Here is a 20,285-nt window from a genome sequence, read left to right as displayed (position 1 = left end):
TGTATTAATATGCATGTTTCCTCCCTGATGCACTGAACAAATGCATTTTTATGCTGCCAAATAAGATTGGAGGGAACTAGTACTTTAGCAACACTTTACACTTTCCTAATTTCTTGTCATTGTGGGCTCTGCAGTAAGATTTGCAGTGTGTATTAAATTTCAGAATTCAGAAACATCCACCTTTTTAGCCTCACCTCCATCCCAACCCTAGTGTGGACTCTGGAACTCACAGAGCGTCCAGGAGTAGCCAAAGGAGACTCGGGTGCAGAGGTGACTGTCCAGTGGGCTGGGCAGTTTCCAGGGGATCAGAGAGTCCTCCTGGGGATGATCATTAGATGGTCAACCCGGCCCTGGCAAATGCCACTTTGATTCCTTCCCTGCCAGGAACAGTGACAAGTCACAATGCTGCACACCTGGAAGTCCCACAAGAGGGGCTGGTTCTAAGTCCTTCCTGAGCTCTACCCTAAGTCAGCCATTCTTGTTTTTTCAAGGATTATCTTGGGATTCTTTAAGAAATTTCAAAAATATAATATAGTAAATAATATAATATACAATAAATAACATATAATATAGTAAAATATTATTTTTATTAGTTTTAATGAAAAATAAAACTTATTAACTGGGTCTTTCAAATAACTAGGATTTGATATGCACCGAACTTTGGTATGAAAGGCAAGTCACAAATGCACATGCACAATGTGATCATTCTTTAGAGAAGCTTGTCTGAGATATTTTAGGAGCGATACCCTAGCAGCTCAACTCCTCCAGTTCAGGGCTGCAGTGTGGTCCTGCCGGGACCGTCAGTTCTTGAAGCACTACGGATTGTTTTTTATACCATTTATATTCCACACAGCGTCTAACCTGAGCTTTACATGTTTTGGGGTTTTAAATACTTGGCAATGGATTAGAAAATGCTGTATATCTTCATTAGGGTCAGTAGTATAGTCAGATTGGAAATAATTCAGTTTCTTGTTCATTGCTTTGGAGTCAGATGGATTTGGATTTAAATATCTGTTCTGCCAACCACTAGTGATGTGAACTGAGGCAAATTACTTAATTCTCCACCTAATTCGCAGGGTTGTCCTCAAAATCAGTGATTAGATATTTGAAGTGGCTCGCAGCTGCTGTTATTACTGTTATTATGTTACTTGTCTTGAAAGTAGAAGCTGCCGGCTTGTAGCATATTATTCCACAGTTCTGAGCACTTGTGTCTTGTAACCCAGTTTCCATTTGGGTGGCTGCGCCCCTCTTCTTTGAGGCTTCCTGCGCTCTCAGTGAGAATTTACTCTTTGGCCTGAATCTTGAAGGATGAGTAGGTGCGTACACAACAGAAATGAGCGGATGGAGAAGGGGGTCCCAAACCGAGGGAATGGCACATGCAAGGATGGGGTGGGGAGGCACGGCTATAGTGGGGGACACGTGTCATGGGCATGAACAAAACCCTCAGTGGCCAAGCAGGTGGGCAGGAGTCAGATCGCAAAAGGCATTTTAGAAAATGCTAGATTTATTTTTTAATTTTAATTTTTTATTATGTTTGCAGCACATCATAATGACATTCCTTGTGGGAAGTTGACACCTGTATTGAACACATCCTAATTCTTTTTTCATCCCTCCCTCCTTCCATCTCTTGGCCCCCTTCCCTTTGTAAAAGATCTAGCTCCCTAATCCCTGTTATCTGTCTTTTATTTTGTTCTTTATTTATATTTTGGGTTTCTCATATAGAGAAACTGTGATTTTAAGCTCATATGTCTGATTTATTTCACTTAACATTATGGCCTCAAGATGCTTCTATTTTTCTACAGATGATTCAAGTTTATCCTTCTTTATAGCAGAGTAGTACTCCATTGTGTATCAGTACCACATTTGCTTTATCCATTCATCTGTTGATGGTATATAGGCCATTTCCAGATTTGGCTATTTTAAATTGTGCTGCTATAAACATGGGTATGTATGTATACTGTAATATGTTTTTAACTCTTTCGGGAAGATATCTAAAAGGGAAATAGCTAGGTCAAATGGAATTTCTAGTTTCAGTTCTTGAGGAATCTCCATACTGATCACCATAGTGGTTGTACCAGTTTACAGTCTCACCAACAATGTAGAAGAGTTCCCCCTATCCCTGCAACCTCACCAGTATTTGTTTTTTGAGTTCTTGATAGCCATTTTCTTTGGAGTAAGATGAAATCTCACTGCTGTTTTAATTTGTGAAAATGCTAGATTTAAATTATCAGCAGTCAGGGCCCAGGATTTAGCTCAGTGGTTCCGCTGCCTGCCACGAAAGCGCAAGGACCCAAGTTCGATCCCCGGTACCAATCAATCAATAAATAATCAGCAGTGGAATCTGATATTGTAGCACAGATCATTACTTCAGTGACTCTATGAGCAAAATATTTCTTTTTTAGGAATTAGGTAAAGGAACTTCGAGGCAGCGTAGGGTGTCTGACCCAAGCGGTGCTGCACTTGGTGCCATGGTCAGCCCTTCTGCAGCCTGCATCAAGTTGACACTTAGACACATTGAAATGTATCACATGTGGGTTTGTGCCCAGCTTTTTCATCATTTGGCTTTGCCTCAGGGTTTCCTCGATAGATTGGATCTATAATATCTTTGGACATCAGCCTCAGCAAATTAATGCTAATCGTTGTTTGTGTACTCAGGTCTCTACGTTAATGTAACTTAACACCCGCCAGAGGTTTCTGAGCACCCTTGAAACGTGATAAGTGCCCCTGCTTCTGTTTTCAGCATTGTTTCCTGCCTTGCAAACCAGTGAGGTTTGGGTAAAGGAGTGGAGGCAGTGCCACCTCACTGCTGTGCCGCCGCATGGGTCCGAGTTAGGCTGGGCCCGTGTGTCGATGTCCTGCGCAGTAGCTGGTGGTGTTGGTGTTTCTCCCTGCCTGTGTCTGCTCTCCGGCTTCTCTGCCCTGCCAGTCTCTTTCCTGGTGCTCCTCTCACCTCACTTCCAAGTGCCTTTTCCATCATTTGTGCTCAGCAGTTCTACTATTGTTCTTCCTGTCTGGTTCTCTTAAATCCAGCCCACACCTTTTCAACTCCATATCCTGAGTCAAGTGTTTGAAAGCTGTTATTTCATGTTAATTAGAAGTTCTTTTTCCAGCCAAGAAGCCTTGCAAAGAACTGTTCCCCCAAGCTGAGGCTTAGAGATGCGCTCTGGCATTTTGTACTTTAGGTACAGTGAAAGCAGTCGAGGCTAATTGCTGCGAGAGCCACCACACTGCCTGCAGGGCAGGGAAACCTTCCGACCACCTCCGTGCCCTCCTCTGAGCCCGGCCCCGCCCCCAACTCCACCACTACAGTGCACAGCCAGTGCAGCCTGTGGGCTCCCTGTGGTCCTCAGACAGATTCTCTGCTGGCCACAACTGCTTGGCAGCCTCCCTCATGCAGGGGACTCTATGAACCACCCACTGGCTCTCCATTGGAGGCTGACAAGTGACCTTTTGGTAGCTTCTCCTTCCTTTGTAACACATCTCTTGGTTGATGTGAGTTTGGTGGCCACCTGGTAGAACATACTCCTGCCACATTCTGGGCTCATTGCAGACTTTAGGAGTCAGCTGCTTCTTTTACAAACCCCTTGAGACACCCTGAGTGTGTGCCACTCCTATAGGTGGCTCCGATAGGTGGTAGCTTCAAGGGAATTTCCACTTCTTGAGCTATTATGGGGCAGAAGCCAAACCCTGTCCTCACATGTGGCCTTGCTCTTTATGTCATCTGCTTGCAGATCTGGGACCACACCCTTCTTATCATGTGACCTGTCATTCCATTGGCCCAGGTTCTGAAAATTTAGGCTCAGGGAGGCTGCAGCTCTGAGCCCTCTGGGAACCACCAGACCCCTTAGGCTTTCTTTGTCCCATTGGGAGGGAGCAGTTGGTGCTAGCCCATCCCTGAGATTGTTTAATGATGGGGTAGGCCCACACTTTCCTGTTTCTCACAGAGAGAGGCGTGGCTCCCCTCCAGCACCTGGAGAGGAGGACAGCATATCATGCATAGTTGAAGACCTGTGTATCTAATTTAAATTGCTAGAAATGTATTTCTCCATCTCCCATGGTTTATAAAGAAGGCAGTCAATGAGCAGATGCTGACCAAGGGCCTGTTGAACTCAAAGCATAATCCTAGGCACTGTGGAAGGGAGGCCAGAGAGACAGAGAGGGTCAGGGCCCTTTTACATCCAGAAAACAACTGTCCAAAGGGTACTGTTACAAAGCCTCAGTGCCCTTTTCTATGGAAGGGTGATAAACACCACCTACTGAGAAGGGCAGTTGCAGAGATGACACTGACATTATGCCACATAGGAGCCTGGGTGACCTGTAGCTGTTCCCTGTCTTTCTCCTTTTTAAATTATCATTAACAACAAACACCGACTGGTGTGCTACCTACTGGGTAGAGGAGGTAAAGAGTGAAAGTGGTATCGTGGGAGACTGACTTGATGAAGCCGGCTTTCAGTTGCACTGGGGAAGAATTAAGAAGAGCTGACAAGTGAGGACTTGGCACATGCAGTGACAGACTGAGGGAGAAGCCCTGATGGGAGGAAAGGGTGAAGCAGGATGCGCAGCACAGGATTGGGGGTGCTGAGGATGGCCAGTGAGTGGGTGGCTCAACGGACTAGAGAAGGAATTCTGGCTTATTGTTTAGGTGGTGAGCAATTATTGCAGTTCCCAGGCTGGGGCTGAAAAATGATCTTTTGTTGTTTTTGTTTTGTTTTTAATGGTACTTGGCGATTAAACCCAAGATCTTTCCACTGAACTAGGTATCTGGCCCTTTATTGTTTATTTTTATCTTGAGACAGTGTCTTGCTAAGTTGCTGAGTTATGCAGAGTGGGCTTGAACTTGGGATCCTCCTGCCTTACCCTCCCAGTGCTGGAAAAGGATTATTGGAGATCTTTATAAGATTTCTGAGAGCTGGGCAGGTCCAAGGACAGGAAGATCACCAGGAAGGAACCTAGATTCATACTGGGACTTCTCTAGATATTGGTGACAAATCCAGGAACCATGAGAGCTGAGGTTGGCATTACCCAGGCTGATGTCTCCAGAGAAACAGAAGGAGAACAAGGGATAAGGGTCTAGCTTAGTGCTAAGAAGGTGTGGATGGAGGCTGAAGCCACTGGTGGTAACAAAAACCTTGGCGATTGTGGAGCGCCAAAATCCAGCCTCTAAAAAACAGGATGGGGTGGATCAAGATGGGAGTCCCGAGCCAGAGGCCCCTTTCTTTATGTGCCTTTAGGTCAGGCTTTTTGAAGCTTCTAAGATGATGTGCATCATGGAAAGTTGTCTGTAGATATTTTATATCAATTGAATCGTATCTCCTGTGTGATTTTGTAAGTAAGCCAAGATTTCACTTTTAATGAATTTTTGAAGTTTCATACATAACTTGGTTTTGATCTAAAAACCAGCATTAATAAAATCCCTGCATCCTGAGTACAATTGGCCACTCTAATGCTTTTAACTTGACCACAGTTAGTCACCCTGGACTGGCACTGGTGAGAGCTATGCAAAGTCATATATTGATTTGGGGGTTCTGAGATCCTTGGCTCTATAGCCCCTGCTTTCTCTAGATCACGGGTTTGGATGTCCCCATTCTGAGGACAGCCCCCCCCCCCCCGGGCCAAGCCCACCTCTCTGTCTGGCTTGAGTAATGGCCCTCTGTCTTGAGCTGTGTGGTTTTCTCCCTTGTCTCTCATTACAGATTACTATTTTCCAAAGTGAAGATGGAGTCCCTCTGCCGGGGCCCAGATGAGGCACTGCTCACCTGTAAGCACATGTTACAAATATGGAAATCCTGCTACAACCTAACCAATCCCAGGTAAGAAGCTGGGTTTGCATGGTTTTTGCATGGGGCCCCCTATCAGTGCCATCTCTGATTGGCAATTAGCAGACATTAACTCTGTCATCCCCGTGTGCCCTCACTTCCCCTCAAGTGGCAGATGTTAGTGATGGAGCTTCATACCATTTTCTCCCAGTAGCTGATGAAGCCCCAAGTCATTGGTTGTTTTTGCTTTTGCTGCCATGGTGACCCACAATCTCAAGTCACAACTGATCTCTCTCCAGCTTCTCTCTGCCAGCCATGTACTTAACTCCTGTGACAAATCTTACTGTCTTTCCAGTAATTTATGCATAGACTAGTCAATGATGTATTCCAGATGGGATTATTGCAGTACTGTTTAAAAAGCCTGCACAGACAATAGACCACATCCTACTAAGGAGAGGAGAAATCACTATTAGCTGATAAAATATAACTGACAAAAAGTTAAAATGGTGACTCATACAAATGTAAATTAAACATGTGCCAAAGATTTTATTTATCTCATTAACTAATGAGGGAACTAGTGAAATGTTAAGGTCAGTTTAAAGAAGAGTTTGAAAAAATATACACAGAGGCAGAAATGCTAAAATGGATTTGCAAAAAGAAGCAAAAACAGCATCCTATAAGGCAGTGTAATATATGGATATTGTTTGGGTTGTCTTTTCTAGAGGGTGGAAATCCATTGTATCTCTAGCAGAGAAAACTCATTTGTTCTATTGTCAGTTTTCTGCAGGTTAACCTCTGGCCCTTCAGAACTGTACAGTGGCCTTGTCAAGGAGTCAGAGTTCTCCCTTTAGAATCAGCAGATCTGGGAAAGGGCAGGCATTCACCCGCCAGCATGCTGCTGACAGACACCCGGTAACCCATTTGCCCGTTTTCAAGTCTTGGGCACATTTTCCTGAGTATGTTTGGATTGCTAAGAGTGCCCTGCCTTCAGAAGGAAATACTTTAACGAAGAGGGACCTGATGATTCAAGTGAATTCACACGCCACTCTCACACTCAGGGCATTTTGCAGGTTCATGGCAAGGTGTAGATAACCTGTGTTATGCTCTGAAGAGTCAGGAGCCTGGAAAGGTGTCATTCACATGGAAAATGAGTACTAAGGGTGTGGGCTGGAGCTGATCTGCAGAGCCCCAAAGGGAGGGGAGGCAGAGTATGAGTCAGCAGAAGGGAGGTGGGATTTTATTTTACAAAAGCTTTTACAGTAAAAAACCCAGATGCTCAAAACAGGGCCCCATGCCCTGGATGGGCTACCCCATGCTCTGACATTGGATAGACCTGTGCCCCGCCCTGGGGCAGAACAGCTGAGGGAAGGAGCTCAGCCCACACCTAGCAGGTGGCCACACGGTCACTAGGGAGATTCACCTGAGGGTCCCCTTTACAGCCATTGTCTGTAATACGTCAGCGCTGCCCCATCATTTTGCTGAAGGGTAATCATGAGTCTGGCCTCTTCCCTTTTGTGGGTTTGATCTAAAATACAGATCATTTTAACCTAAAAAAAAGATGCTACTGGTCTAAGACTATAACCAAAACTGGAAATTGCTGTGCTTTTCTCCCCAAAAGGCCGGCTCCATAGTGTCAGTCTTTGCCTCCTAACCCCACTGACAGCTGAGAGTGCCCCAGCTGGTTGCCTGGTTGCTGGAGCATATCCTTTGCCTGTACCCCCTTTAGAAAGGAGAAAATAAACCCATCAGCTTTCGTGTTGCCAATTTTCCCTCAGTTCTCCACACCTCTCCCACCTCCCCACATTTCCTCCCACTTAGCAACCAAGAATATTGAATGTGAGGAGAAGAAAATAGCAGAATTGGAAAGCTTTTTTAAAAATACTTAACCAAATGCCTGGGCTGCATCCATACTGGCTCTGTTTCCTGAAGGATCTTTCGGGGACTGGGGGAAAGCAGAAAGGACCCTGGCCTGGCTGTGAGCCTAGGCCCGGGCAGTGGAGGTGGCTCCCTCCTCCCCCAGAACTGCTTCTCCAGCTCCTCCCCAAGAGCTTCCTGTTTGTTTGGATTTTTTAACTTTATTTTCTCTGGGATATAAATAAATGTTTCTTGGCAGCCCTCACCACTGTGCAGACTGAGCCATGCTCCCAGCCTGCTTGGATCAGAAGTGACCCGGGGTACAGAGTAAAGCATGAAGAGGTCTGTGTCCTGACACTTCATGGCCTCTACTTGAGGTGACATGGGATTGTTAGCTTAATCTACCTTCAGATCATACAGGGCTTCAGCAAAGGGTGAAATCATATGAACAAGTGCAGGAGAAGATCCTTTTCTGCAAATAAAATAAACTGGACACCGAGCAGAAAGATTTTGGCAGGAAACAGTTAGTCTCTACCGAGAATAGGTTCTCTGATGTTCCAACTCCATCCCTTGTTTCTGCTGTGCTCAGGTGTGCTGGGCCCTGTACTCCACCTGCAGGGCTTCCATCTTCCCCATCCCCCTCTGAGTCCATCCTGAGGCTCTGCAAAGCCCAGGCCCAGAGCAGCAAGAGGAGGCCAGGGAAGATGTGGGCATCCACAGGGAGTGAGTGACCCAATTGAGAATAGACCTGAGCTTCGTGCTCTAGCAGCTCTTTCCCTCTTTATTTTTGCTTTAAGGAAATCACAGTATGAGCTAGTCGCTGAACTGTGGCTTAGAAAACTTGCCAGTAGGGTTCCACCTGCAGTTGTAGAATGCAGCTCTCACTGTGAGCAAAATGGTGGGTGGCATTCTCTCGAGAGTACATTTGTCAAGGCGTTTGTCATTTCAGAAGCCTGGATTCTCTTTCCCTAGCTCTGCAGTTTTGCTTGCCTTTAGGATAGAGATTTGTCTCATGTTTTGTCTCTTCTCCCTTGATCAAGTATAAAGCTTCCTCAGTTTTTGTGTATATTGACGAGGCCATTCAAGACCATATGAATCTGACCAGTTTTTCCCTGAAGGACCCAGGGGAGCCCAGCAGGCTTCCTGCACTGAATAGCACAGCATTTCAGCCAGGGGTGGTAATAACCGTGTTTATCGAAACTTCTCTGTGCCAATATTGTACTAGGCCAATCATGTGTTGTCGTCAATCCTTGCACTAGCTTTGCAAGATAACTACTGTTATTTCCATTTTATAGGAAATAAACTTAAAGCTAAAGGAAGCTAAATAACTTGCCTGTTTTCCCAATTAAGCAGTAGAGCTGTGGTTCAAACCCGAGTCCATTGACATCAAAGTTCTCTCCGTGATAGCATCCTGCCTGTCTTGAGGTGACAGTTTCTTTAATTGTTAACCACTTCTTTCCCCTTCCTGTCACTGCCTCTTGACCCATATCCATTTTTAATCATTCATTGGCTTCTCTACGATTGGAAGAAATTTTTTTTCTTCCTAAAACTTATTTTAATCACCTGTTTTTCACTCTGGTCTCAGCTAGAAGTAGGAGACCTATTTCATACTGATAGTCGCTACATTTTGGTGGAACTTTTGTTTTTACAAAGCAGGTTCATATTTCATCTTCGAAGAAGCTGGGTAAAAGGGGCAAGCATCATGTTATACCTTACTCAGTTTACTGATTAAGATTAAGGGTCAGGGATATTGAGAACTTCTCTGATCACCCAGACATTGGAGGCCTGAAGAAAAAGAGGTTCCTCTCCCATCTGCCTCTGCTCTGGCGTGCTACCCATTCCCCTTTCTTAGATCCAATTTTTATTGTGTGCCACATCCTATTCCAAGAGACAAAAACTGTGATGAGAACTCCAGGTTTCTGCCTCCTAGTCTACTACCAGCACCACCACTTTGCCCTGTGTTTCAACTCTGTGTGGCTGTGGAAGACAGGATTTTCAAGAAAAGTTCCCAATTTCCAGTATAACTTTAAGGGTCATTACAGTATAACCTAAACTTTCAGTCTTAATGGGGACCAGAAGTTCCCTGGCTGTGCACATCTGTGCTTGTGGACATCTCCAGCTTATGGTCCTTCCAGAGTCCTCTCCCTAAACCATCTCTGAGCATCACTGACAGGAACGGTTTTCTCTCCCTTCCTGCCCTCTTCCTTGGGAGGTGCTTCTTGTGGTTTAAGGACCAGGCAGGGAAGTGGAGAGGTAAGACAACAAGTGGTCCCAGGAGGTGCCCAAGCAGGCAGGGTCCCAGAGGGAGAAAAGGTGATTATCAACACTGATCAGAGTGGGAGAGTTAGGAGACCTTTGTCCTTGTGCCTTCGCACATTCGGCAGGTTTTAGCAAAACCAGTTCTTGATTAGGTAAGACTCTACACCATGTAAATAAAGAACTAAAAATAGCTTGAATCATCCAGCAAAATTCTTAATCAATCGAAAATACCTAGTTATTTCTAGAAAGAAGACATTCAGGTGGAAACAAAAGCATCTCCAGTTTGTTAATTGTTGCTTATATACTGTTTTCAAGAGGAACTGAAGAATGTTACCAAGTGTAGCTTCTCCACCAGTGGGAGATGAATCCTGTGTCATTATCAGTGAGCAGGTTCACAAATTAATATTATGGCTTTAGTTGGAGCTTCTGGCCTTTGGAATAGGAGCTTCTTGACTTAGCTTTCCCACACCTTTCCTAATTACACCAGAAGACCAGAGGTAAATTGCCTCTGGAATTAGCCTGCCGTATTAACCTCAGATGTATGTTTGTAGGTAGGTGTATTTGTGACACCTGGCATGTGCCTAGAAGTTATAGCTCTTCAGAATCCCCCATCTACACAACCTCATTCTGTCCTTACATAGTTCTGTGTAAGAGGATAAGCCTCATCCTCATCTGGCTGGGGAACTCCCTGAGCCAGAGTGGTCTTGCTCAGTGACTGCTCATTAGTGACAGATGTGGGATATCTGGCTTCCAGGACATCCTTTTCTGGGTCTTCCCAGAGCATCCCATGCAGCAGCCAAGGCCGTACTCTGAAGCCTGGTGAGATGCAGAGGTGCAGCATTGTGACTGAAAGCCATCCAGGGGTGGCCCACCACATACCAGGCAGGGCTTCTTGGTACCACTGTGTCCTGGTATCCCCATTGGCATGAAAAATGTCACTATATTTTGAGAAAAGTCTTCTGAAAAAACTCCTAAATAGGGAGCCATTCTAATATTCAGATAGTTAATCCTTTGTCATATTTACATGAAAAATGCTGTATGAGCAGACCAATGTTAGTTTTGTAATTAGTGAAAATTTGTGTGTACTTTTATGTTATCTTATGTTCAAATTTATTGTTTCCCAGTTGTGGAAATAATTAATGGAGCAGTTGCCAAAAAAAAAACCCAAACCTGTATGGGATGACGTAATAAGTGTAGGCTGACAAAGAATCTGCACTGAAGGAAGTTTCCTGTTTCCTGTAGTTCTCTGTAATGTATCACTGAATATAGAAACTACAGCCTATGAATTGTATTAGGTTTCATACCAAATCTTGTTTGTACTGCTTTTAGCAACAGCTACATAGAGGAAGGAAGTTGTGTCCCTTTATTACAGAATTTGAACTTCTTAACAGCAACAAAACAATTATTCTTCGAGCCCCCAGACAGATTATTGTGACTTACAAGAATTAAAAAGAAAAATCTCGGTATGGGCTAAGGTCTCATAAATGTTTCCATTCCAGTTAGGCCTGCTGTAGTGTCCATGTGACAGTGCTGAGGGAATGGTGCCAAACTTGTTGTGTGGCCAGGCTGGAGAGGACATTTAGTAAGGTGGGCAGTGCAGGCCTGGTCAGAGCGGTGATCTGGAAGCAGGCACCAAAGCACTGCTCTGTCCTGTCCAAGTCCCTTCAGGTCTCCTCCAAGCACCTTTCTCAGTTCAGGAAAGTTGGGTGGGGCCCACAGGGGCCAACTCTGCTGCGACCAGCTCATTGAGTCCCCTTTTCCTCATTTATTAACTAGGAATTTCTTGCATATGATGTTTCTCAAAGGCTTGTTCTGGGGACACAAATGAGCCCACAGTCATGGTCACCCTCTGAAAAATAGAGGCAAGGAGTCCTCAAATCACGCAGACAAATCCTTAAAACCATCTGGCCAGCTTTGAAATCTGATTTCTTTTGTCTGAAGTAGGGCATTAATGTCAGGGATTTTTCAAAATACTCTGGGTGATTTTCTCGGTCCATGGAGTTTCAAAAGTACTGCTGTAGAGCTTCATAAAGGGATCTCGGAGGAGGATTGCAAGTTCTAACCCAGCCTGGGTAACTCAGCATCTTAGTGAGACCCTGTCTCAAAGTAAAAAATAAAAAAGGACTGGGGAATGTAGCTCAGTGCAAAGATTCTAGGTTCCATCCCCGGCACCACAATCAATAACATTTAAAGACATCCCCCGAGGATCGGGGACTTGATGAGCTCTGTGACTTCACAGCCCAGTTTCCCCATCAAGTGGATGGAGAGCCTGGCTTAAAGTTTTCATTTTTGTATCCTTTAATGACACAAGCATCCAAAATGCAGGGGTTGGTGGGGTGATGTGTTTGTGATGCTGAGCTCTGAGGCAACCCAGCCCTGGCCGAGGGGGGAAGCAGGAGCTCCTTCACCTATGAGAAGGTGCCGAGGAACGTCCAAAACACTTGGAAGCTGCTCAGGGTGCCTCAGCAGCCTGCCCCAGTTGGATCTCTCCTTCCTCCTTGCTGCCCTTCGGGTGCCTGACATTCGCAGTGTGTTTTGCAGTGACTCTGGACGTGGGAGCAGCCTCTTAGATAGAACCATTGCTGACAGACGCCAGCTTAACACAATCACTTTGCCAGACTTCAGCGATCCTGAGACAGGTGAGAATCCAAGGCTGGGGTCGGGGGGACGAGATGGTGTCCAGGAGAGTGCGGGTCTGGCCGCTGGGCCTGGGGGTGAGGGTGGAAGGAGTCTCACTCTGACAGCTCAGCTGCTTCATTGAGGTGCAATTCCTCTGGTCTTTTTCGAGTGTTGGTTCCCAGAATGGGAAGGAATATTATTTGCCCAGTGCAATTCTGAAATGTTTCCCCTTGCCCTGGGAGCATAGAATTTTTTAAAATCCTCCAAAATTAGGTGGTTTCCATCCCCATTAGGTTCTCCTCTGTTTTTCTGTGCTGCCTTTAGGTTTCCAACATTGCTGAACTTGGTCATTCTGATTTCTAATCACTTTTACATATGAGAACACACACACACACACACACACACACACACACACACACGCAGCAGAAAGACCAGGAGGGTGGCAGGTGTGTTCTGAGCTGCTAATTCTGCTTCCCTTCCTTGAGGCCCATAGCACTTACTGCCTCTGAGCAGATATCCCCACCTTGCCCCCTAGTTTCCATAGCTCCACTGAAGCAGTTCCACCAGTAATACCGACTTCAGCAAAAATTTGGGGGACTCAGCAGACCCACAAAATGTAATGAAATTCACTTGGCTTTGAAGCTCAGTGCTAGTTTGAGAATATCATTTAGAACACACCCCTGCTGCTTTCCCAGCACCCACAGGGCCCCTGTAAGGCTTACCCTGCCTGGGTGTGCCTGGACCTCCATGGGTCAGCTTTAGGAAAGGAGCCTCAGGCTTCCTTTTCTGACCTGTGCCATGTCCCAGCTCTCAACATAGTCCTTCCAAAGAAAGCCAGGGTTTGTCTGACCCAGGTGAGTAGGAGAGCCAGGGCCCCCAGTAGCTGCCCTCACAGCTGCCTGAGTTCTGCACTTCTGCCTAGGCCCCCTTCCACCAACTCAGAGTCAGCCTGAGAAGTCTGATCCTCAGCCCTGGAGCTCCCCAGTCAAAAGATTGTTGGGCATGAGAAGCAGCACAAATTGCGGAGTAGAGCATTTTACTCTGGCTTTCAGCTGCTTCTCAAAATCTAGACTGGCTGAGCCTCAGGGAAGCACCTCTTGTTGTGGTCAGACAGCATGGGTGGGCATGGGCTGAGGGGGCAGAGCCTGCCTGGCTGGCATAGCCCAGCAGAGCTCAGCCTCGGGAGTCCTGGCCACAACCTGCAGGAAAGCAAAGATCAGGCTGCCAGCAGTAGCCAGGCAAGGCCAGCTAGGAAGAAGCAAGAGAAGAGAAGCTGGAAATTCACTATAGCCCCTGCAGTGCCTGAGGCTGATTGAGAACAGCCACTGCAGCTGCATGGGGCTGGGTGCCCCTCGGGCCCCTTCTTCAGTCCTGGAAGGGCAGTCATACTAAATCCAGACTCCTTTTCCTTCCAGCTGCTTGGACCTTAATTTCCCTGGAGGTCCCAAGACTTAAGTGCCACATTACATTGAAAGAGTGACAGAAAATAAACAAGCCTTTTGCTCATTCTCTCTTTTGTCCCTTTTTGGGTCATTTTCCCCAGAGTTCTCAGAATTTTCCCTTTTCAGGTAAAACCTTCTCAGAGCTGCCAGATGTGGTTTGCACACTATCAATTTAACTGAGAGGCCAGGAAAGCAGGAAAACAAGAGGCCATGTTGGGAGCCCTTGTCAACTGTAGGCTATTTGTAAATGAGAATAAAAAGTTCTGAAATGACTGTGTAAGTTGGAAAGACTGAAAGATTAGGAAGGCTCACCCTCCTAGAAGTGGAAACAGTGCCTCTTCTTGATTAACAAGGCCCAGTTTTATTTAGTTTGGCGTGTAGTGAAGTCAAGGGAAGGACAGCCCCTTCTCATCTTATTCATATACTTGTGGGGACAGCTTACCTTGGGAACCACCCACAAATCTGGTTTATTCTTCTCATGTCAAGAGGAAGCACATATCATAATTCAAAAGCCAAAACTCTAACTCATAATGTACCACGGAGGGATTTTGCTTCCATTCCTATGTTTCCATCTTCCCTTTCCCAGAAGGTAACCATTTTTACTTGCTTTTTGTTTACCCTTCCAGTGTTCTTTCATGCAGATAGGCACATGTATTATTTCCTAGGCCCCTGACAGAAGCAGTAGAATACTTCAGCACCTGACACTTGTCACTTCCCAGCATATCCTGAAGGTGCCTCCACGGCCAGCCACGGAGAATTTCCTCATTCTCTTCCACAGCTATGGCATGTTCCAGGACCCCATATTTTACTCTGGATTCTTACCTCTCTAGCATGATTTCAGACTTCCCTTTGCTGCAGCTTTCAGCCCATCCTGAGCTGAAGGAGTCCAGCTCATTTTGAACATGCACTGCAGAACTGCTCATTTAGTAGAGCAAGTAGATTATAGAGCAAAAGAGGAGGGGAACGTATCTGAGTCCAGAGGGTTCCAAAGTAAACAAAAGTGGCTCAGATCAGATATGGTCTGAGAGAACCCAGCCCTGGTGGGTGACAGAGTGTCTTTAGCACTGACCCATGCCATGCTGATGCCTAACTGCTTCCTAAACTGCTTTCCCTTTGAAGGGCACAGGCATCTGACATGAGCAAAGCCCTAGAGCTGACATCAGGAGGGGTGCATGGCTAAAGCCATGCTGAACTGCTGTCCTGATCCTGCCAATTTTGGGGCACAGGGTCCAGAACCCCCCACTGTGTGGAGAGGCTCCTTCATGAGGCCACAGTTTTGTTTTCTCCCCAGAACTATATTTATTTTTTAAATTTCTGTGGTGGAAGATTTTCAAGTATACCAGAGGAGAGATACAAGTAAAATGAATGAATTCCTATTATCTACCACTGAGCTTCAACAGTTAGTACTCTTGTTTCATCTATTTCTCCTGTCCCACTTGATTTTTTTGCAGAGTATTTTAAGGTAAATCTCAGACATCATATCATGCCTATAAAAATCTCAGGTCTATGGATAACAACATATATATATATATATATATATATATATATATATCCACAATTCCATTATTATCCCAGGTCATTATATAGTATAGTACAGCTCAGTATTCTTGACCTCAGAAGTGGTTGATTGAGCTGGGGATTTAGCTCAGTGGTTTCGCCACCTGCTGCTCAAGTGCAAGGGCCCGAATTCAATCCCCAGTACAAAAAAAAAGAAAAAAGAAGTGGTTGATTAACTGAAATATGTTTTTCAATCTCTGAAACTTCCATGTGAAGATCTGTGGAATAATAAATATGAGGAGGAACTCAACATCTATACGTTTTGGACCAGTCAAGTCCACTGTACTAATATAGCATAGTTATATTAAATAGACATATCAAACTGAGAAAGCCCCCCTTACCAAACATGATTTCCCCTCTGGCTTCCTGTGCCCCCACCTCTGTCATCCAGTAGTTCCCAGCCAGCAAAATGAGGAATCGAATAGAGTGACAGTCTTTACTTTGAAACTATGACTCATTGTCTTTTCTTTGGAGTAAGTTGGTAGATCCTCAAATAGAGGATGAAAAAAATATTTTTCTTCCTTTTGCCTTCAAAACAAGATGTAGGGTAAGAAGATTTATCTTTAATCATTGGTAGATATTACCAGATACCTGTCCAAAGCAACATAAATTTTTTTAACTTGAAAAGTTTAACCCATTGTGCTTGGGAAAGTTTCTGATTGCAGCTGTGGTGGTCTCTGCATTGCCACACTTACCTTCAGCTGTAAAACATGAAGGCAGCAGTACCAGCTCCATTTTCAAAGTACCTGCCTACTGCTCCCAACCGAAAACCACAGAAATTTCCATTGTCACAGCGCTGGGACCACGACATACCATTGCACCTCAGTGTACTGCACCTTGGAGGACTATTTTTATAGTAAACTTTGTAAGTGCTTCTCATAAAAAATGAATCTATGAAAACTCCTAACCTTTTTCAATTGAAACGCAATGAGTATCCTGTAGAATGCTCTGGATATTGTAGGTTAAACATGTATTACTTTCAATAGATCACACTGCTGACTGTATGGCCACATAAATCTGAGTTTTTATTCTATGATGTTGTTTCAAAACAATTAAATAACCTGTAGAAAAAGAAATTTGTTTTTTTTGAGAAGCACTTGTATTCTCTTGTCAAGTAGCGGAATGATTGTATATTACATGACCTCATTTTCTTTGCAGCTTATGTGAGTATATTAAAAGCTAGTTTATTTTTTCTTTGTGTTTCTAAAGGGTTTTTTGCCTTTATCCTTTTTTTTCTCTTTCACTTTTTTAGTGTCAGATTCCTCCTCCTCCTCCTCCTCTTCTCTTTCAAGAACCGAATCTCCTCTCCACCTGTTTGTATCTTCTCATCTTCATTCTCATCCCAAACCTGATACCTTTGTGTGGCCCCCTGCAACTCATTCATTCAGTGACTCAGGTCCCCACCACCGCCGGGAACCCTCTCTCTGTAAACATGGTTTTCCTTTCTTGTTAGACTGCTTCATTTGCCTGATGTTTTATTTTCTGATAATCTTCCTAACTGATAAGCTGGACAGGAAACTCCATCAAACTTGTTGGAAAGAAGATCTTGCTTATTTGAAAATCCAGAGCTGTCAGGGGCAAGAAAGAAACCTGAGGTTGCAGACATTAGTGTCCAAGTTCCAACCTCCTCTGAGCAGAACAGAACCCATCCCGAGCAGAACAGTGGAGCTTTCCTAGAATATTACTTCTAATCCTTGAGTCCTCCTGTGCTTTCCTAGAGTTGATATAAATACATAAAATTAATCTTTTTAAATAAAAGGCAAATTATGATATTTTGTGAGTAATTATTTAATCCTCAAATTTTCTGGGTTTCAATTTAGAAATTAGTTTCAGTCAATATATAATAATCAAGCTCATATTCTAAGGGCAGTGGCCATATGACTATTAAATATGTGGTTCCAAGCTGTACCGTGCATTACAATCACACAGACAGTTTTAAGAACTGCCAATCCCCTGGGTTCACCCCAGGGTTTCTGAGTCTGCAGGCTGAGGGATTCTGCAGCCCAAGCATCTGGGCATTTACAAACTGCCCCCTTGCGGTTTCAGGGCCGTAGGTTTGGGGCCACATTTTGAGACACATTGGTATAAAGTGTTTTCCATTTGCAAGGAAGGAAAAGGTAGGGTTTGTGTCATGAAACCATGTAGAGAAACTGGAAAGCATTTTAGTCTAATCTTGCTTTTAAATAATGCAGAAATTTTGAAAGTCTGCTTTAGGGAGTTCCATGACCTGTCAATTAAAAAATAAAAATAGACAAGGAACCCAGTATTAAAATGAAATGCTGGTTGGTAAAGTCCTTAAAAGGGACCTAAATGTGGGTCTCCTCGGGAAAGGCCACCCTCTTTTCTTGCACTCATTTATTTAATGTTCACTTTACTGCCAGCATTGCCAGAAAACACTTAATCTCTGTATCTGTGATTTATACAGGCTCCTCTTTGATCCAAATGCACAATTATAAGCTGAATAAAAGCTCATAAGGGGGCTGCTGCCAAGAAGAGCCACTTTCCCTAATGTGCTCATCTTCAGGGTGGCTGGGCCGCAGTGTAGAATGCACACACAGAGCCAGAACAGAAATGAAGCGATCCTTTAAAAGAAACCATGCACATCAAGAAGCACTCTAATCTGAGCCGGGGATTTAGCTCAGTGGTTCCACTGCCTGCCTCGAAAGGGCAAGGTCCCGAGTTCGATCCCTGGTAACAAAAAAAAAAAAGAAGAAGAAGAAGCACTCCAACCTTACTCATCTGCAGATCGAGTGCCCCAAACTTTGTTTTAATTGCAACCCTAGTTTTATGAAATAGAGGATGAAAAGGTTTATAAACTGCTTCTTTTTTAAAATTAATGTAATTACTTTGTGGTACCAGGCATCAAACACAGGTCCTTCATGCTGATCTACGTCTCCAGCCCTTTTTTTGTTTTTTATTTTGAGCCAGGGTGTTGTAAAGTCATTGAGTTACCCAGGCTGGGCTCAAACTTTCCATCCTCCTGCCTCAGCCACCCAGAGTGCTGGGATTATAGGTATGCACCACCACACCTGCCTTATGTTGTTTTTAATCTATTTTTTTCGTGTTTTTTTAAATGAATTTTATTGGTGCATTTTAGGTATACAATATAATGAAATTCATCATTGGAAATTTGCATCTTCACATAATCTCTCTTGGTTCTTATTTTTCCCCCTTCCCCTGCCCTCCCTTCAACCCCTCTGTCCCTCCCTAATTTTTAATCTATTTTAAAAAAACACTTTCTCTTACCACAATGCCCAGGGCAATGGCCAACTTTGGCTTTTCCAGAGAGCTGTTTTTTACATGACTTTTGTTGAGTTTTGTTGAAGTGGGATCTAACTGTTCTGGATGGCCTTATGTTTCCCGTGCCCTGTCTGCTCTGTTGACAAAGCAAACCCACCTGCCTTGGTGCCCTGCCAGATTTTATCTGTGGCATCCTGGGGAGCCCCGTGTTCCCTTAAGCCTTTGAAGGCTGAAGTTCTGGGTATTCTAGTGGGCTGCTTCTTATCAGATTCATTGGTTAATTGTTGGGGTGATGAACACCCATTGCCTCTGCTGTCCTAAGCAGTGCACAGTGTTTTATTCTTTGTGTAGCTGACAGTTTGTCAATGAATTTAAATCCCAGCTCTTTCCTAGCAGGTAGCCAAAGCCTGAGGTTTTATGAATTTTTTCTTCCTGCCTTTTTCCTTCCTAGGAATGAAAACTAGCCCAACCCTGCACGTTGTTGGACTCAGGATTAGGGTTCATATGTGGAAAGATCTGAAACCTGCTCCTTTTCCCCTCCTCTTGGAATTTCCTGCTCTAGAAACAAAACATATTACATGAACTGGTCAGTTTCCATGTGCCAGATGAATATGAGAATGTAGAAGGGAATGCCCAATTGGCCTTGCTTTGGTTTTTAAAAAAAACATCATTGTTAGTGGAAAACTGTGTGTTACTCTTGAATTGAAATCTGATTCCAGAAACCCAGACTTGCAGTTGGAAGGTTATTAGAACTTTTTGCTTGTTTAGCCTTAATTTTGATTTTTCAACTGTTTTGTTTCTCAGTTTTAATTTTTGGTTTGCTTTGTTGTTCCAAGGCAACTCTCCAGAAGCATACTTTCATGGTTTTCCTTCCCTTTTTTCAGTTAGTAAGTAGCTTACCAATCTATCTGTTAACCCTTCCAAGAGTCTCTAGAACCACACCTCCTTCCACCTGGAATGTGTATTGTGGTTGTTGAGTGTTGGGAATGTTGGGGTGCTGTGAACATCTCCCTGCTGCCTGCTTGCTCCTTCCACCACCTGGGGCCCACTTTCCTGAGATCCACACACTCCTCACAGCCTGAGCTCACTGTGGAGGCAGTATTGGTCTAAAGGACTGCAGAAGAAGGCATGGTAGGAAAAGTGGCCATGTCCGGGCAGGCGCTGGACAGATAAGAGCCCCTGACACTGATTAGAAGCTTGGGACATCCAGCCTACCATGGTGGGTTGCCTGTAAATTCTAGATCAAGAGAACCAGTTGACTCTTGACATCCTTTCTAGTACAACCATCACTGCCGCATAGAAAAGCGGTTGTAATTGTTAATTTTCCTAAAAAGATAGACATCACAAAACTTAATACCACACTGACCAAAAGTTATGGGAGGCATGCACTTCCCTGGAAGTAGGATCAGTGCTTTCAAATCATTAGTGAATGATCACATTTTTCCAAAAGATATTTCCTAGACATCTGATTTTGTCTCATCAGAGACTTTGGGGAAATAGTCTCTCTCCTGCCAGAGATGGTAATGTAGATCTGAGCCTTTAGTTTATGGCAAATAAC

General features: G+C 44.4%; 1 protein-coding gene across 6 annotated transcripts in view; it reads left to right on the top strand.

Moving 5' to 3' along the window:
* Ttc7b (tetratricopeptide repeat domain 7B) overlaps positions 1-20,285 on the top strand; it is a 236,444-nt gene that overhangs the window by 165,021 nt on the left and 51,138 nt on the right. For 3 of the 6 annotated variants that reach the window (XM_013065309.3, XM_013065313.3, XM_021243251.2), the window contains 4 exons: positions 5,694-5,810; positions 12,411-12,508; positions 16,740-16,913; positions 19,564-19,614. In XM_013065309.3, the coding sequence (XP_012920763.1) occupies positions 5,694-5,810; positions 12,411-12,508; positions 16,740-16,913; positions 19,564-19,614 (440 nt within the window). 6 annotated transcript variants of the gene reach the window in all.

This window comes from Heterocephalus glaber, unplaced genomic scaffold (genome assembly GCF_053883595.1).
Source record: "Heterocephalus glaber isolate CG9 unplaced genomic scaffold, H.glaber_assembly_v1.0 deba00001608, whole genome shotgun sequence".
In the NCBI taxonomy this organism is placed as follows: Eukaryota; Metazoa; Chordata; class Mammalia; order Rodentia; family Bathyergidae; genus Heterocephalus; species Heterocephalus glaber.
Note: the sequence above shows the minus strand (reverse complement) of the source record. Positions and strands in the feature narration are given on the sequence as shown.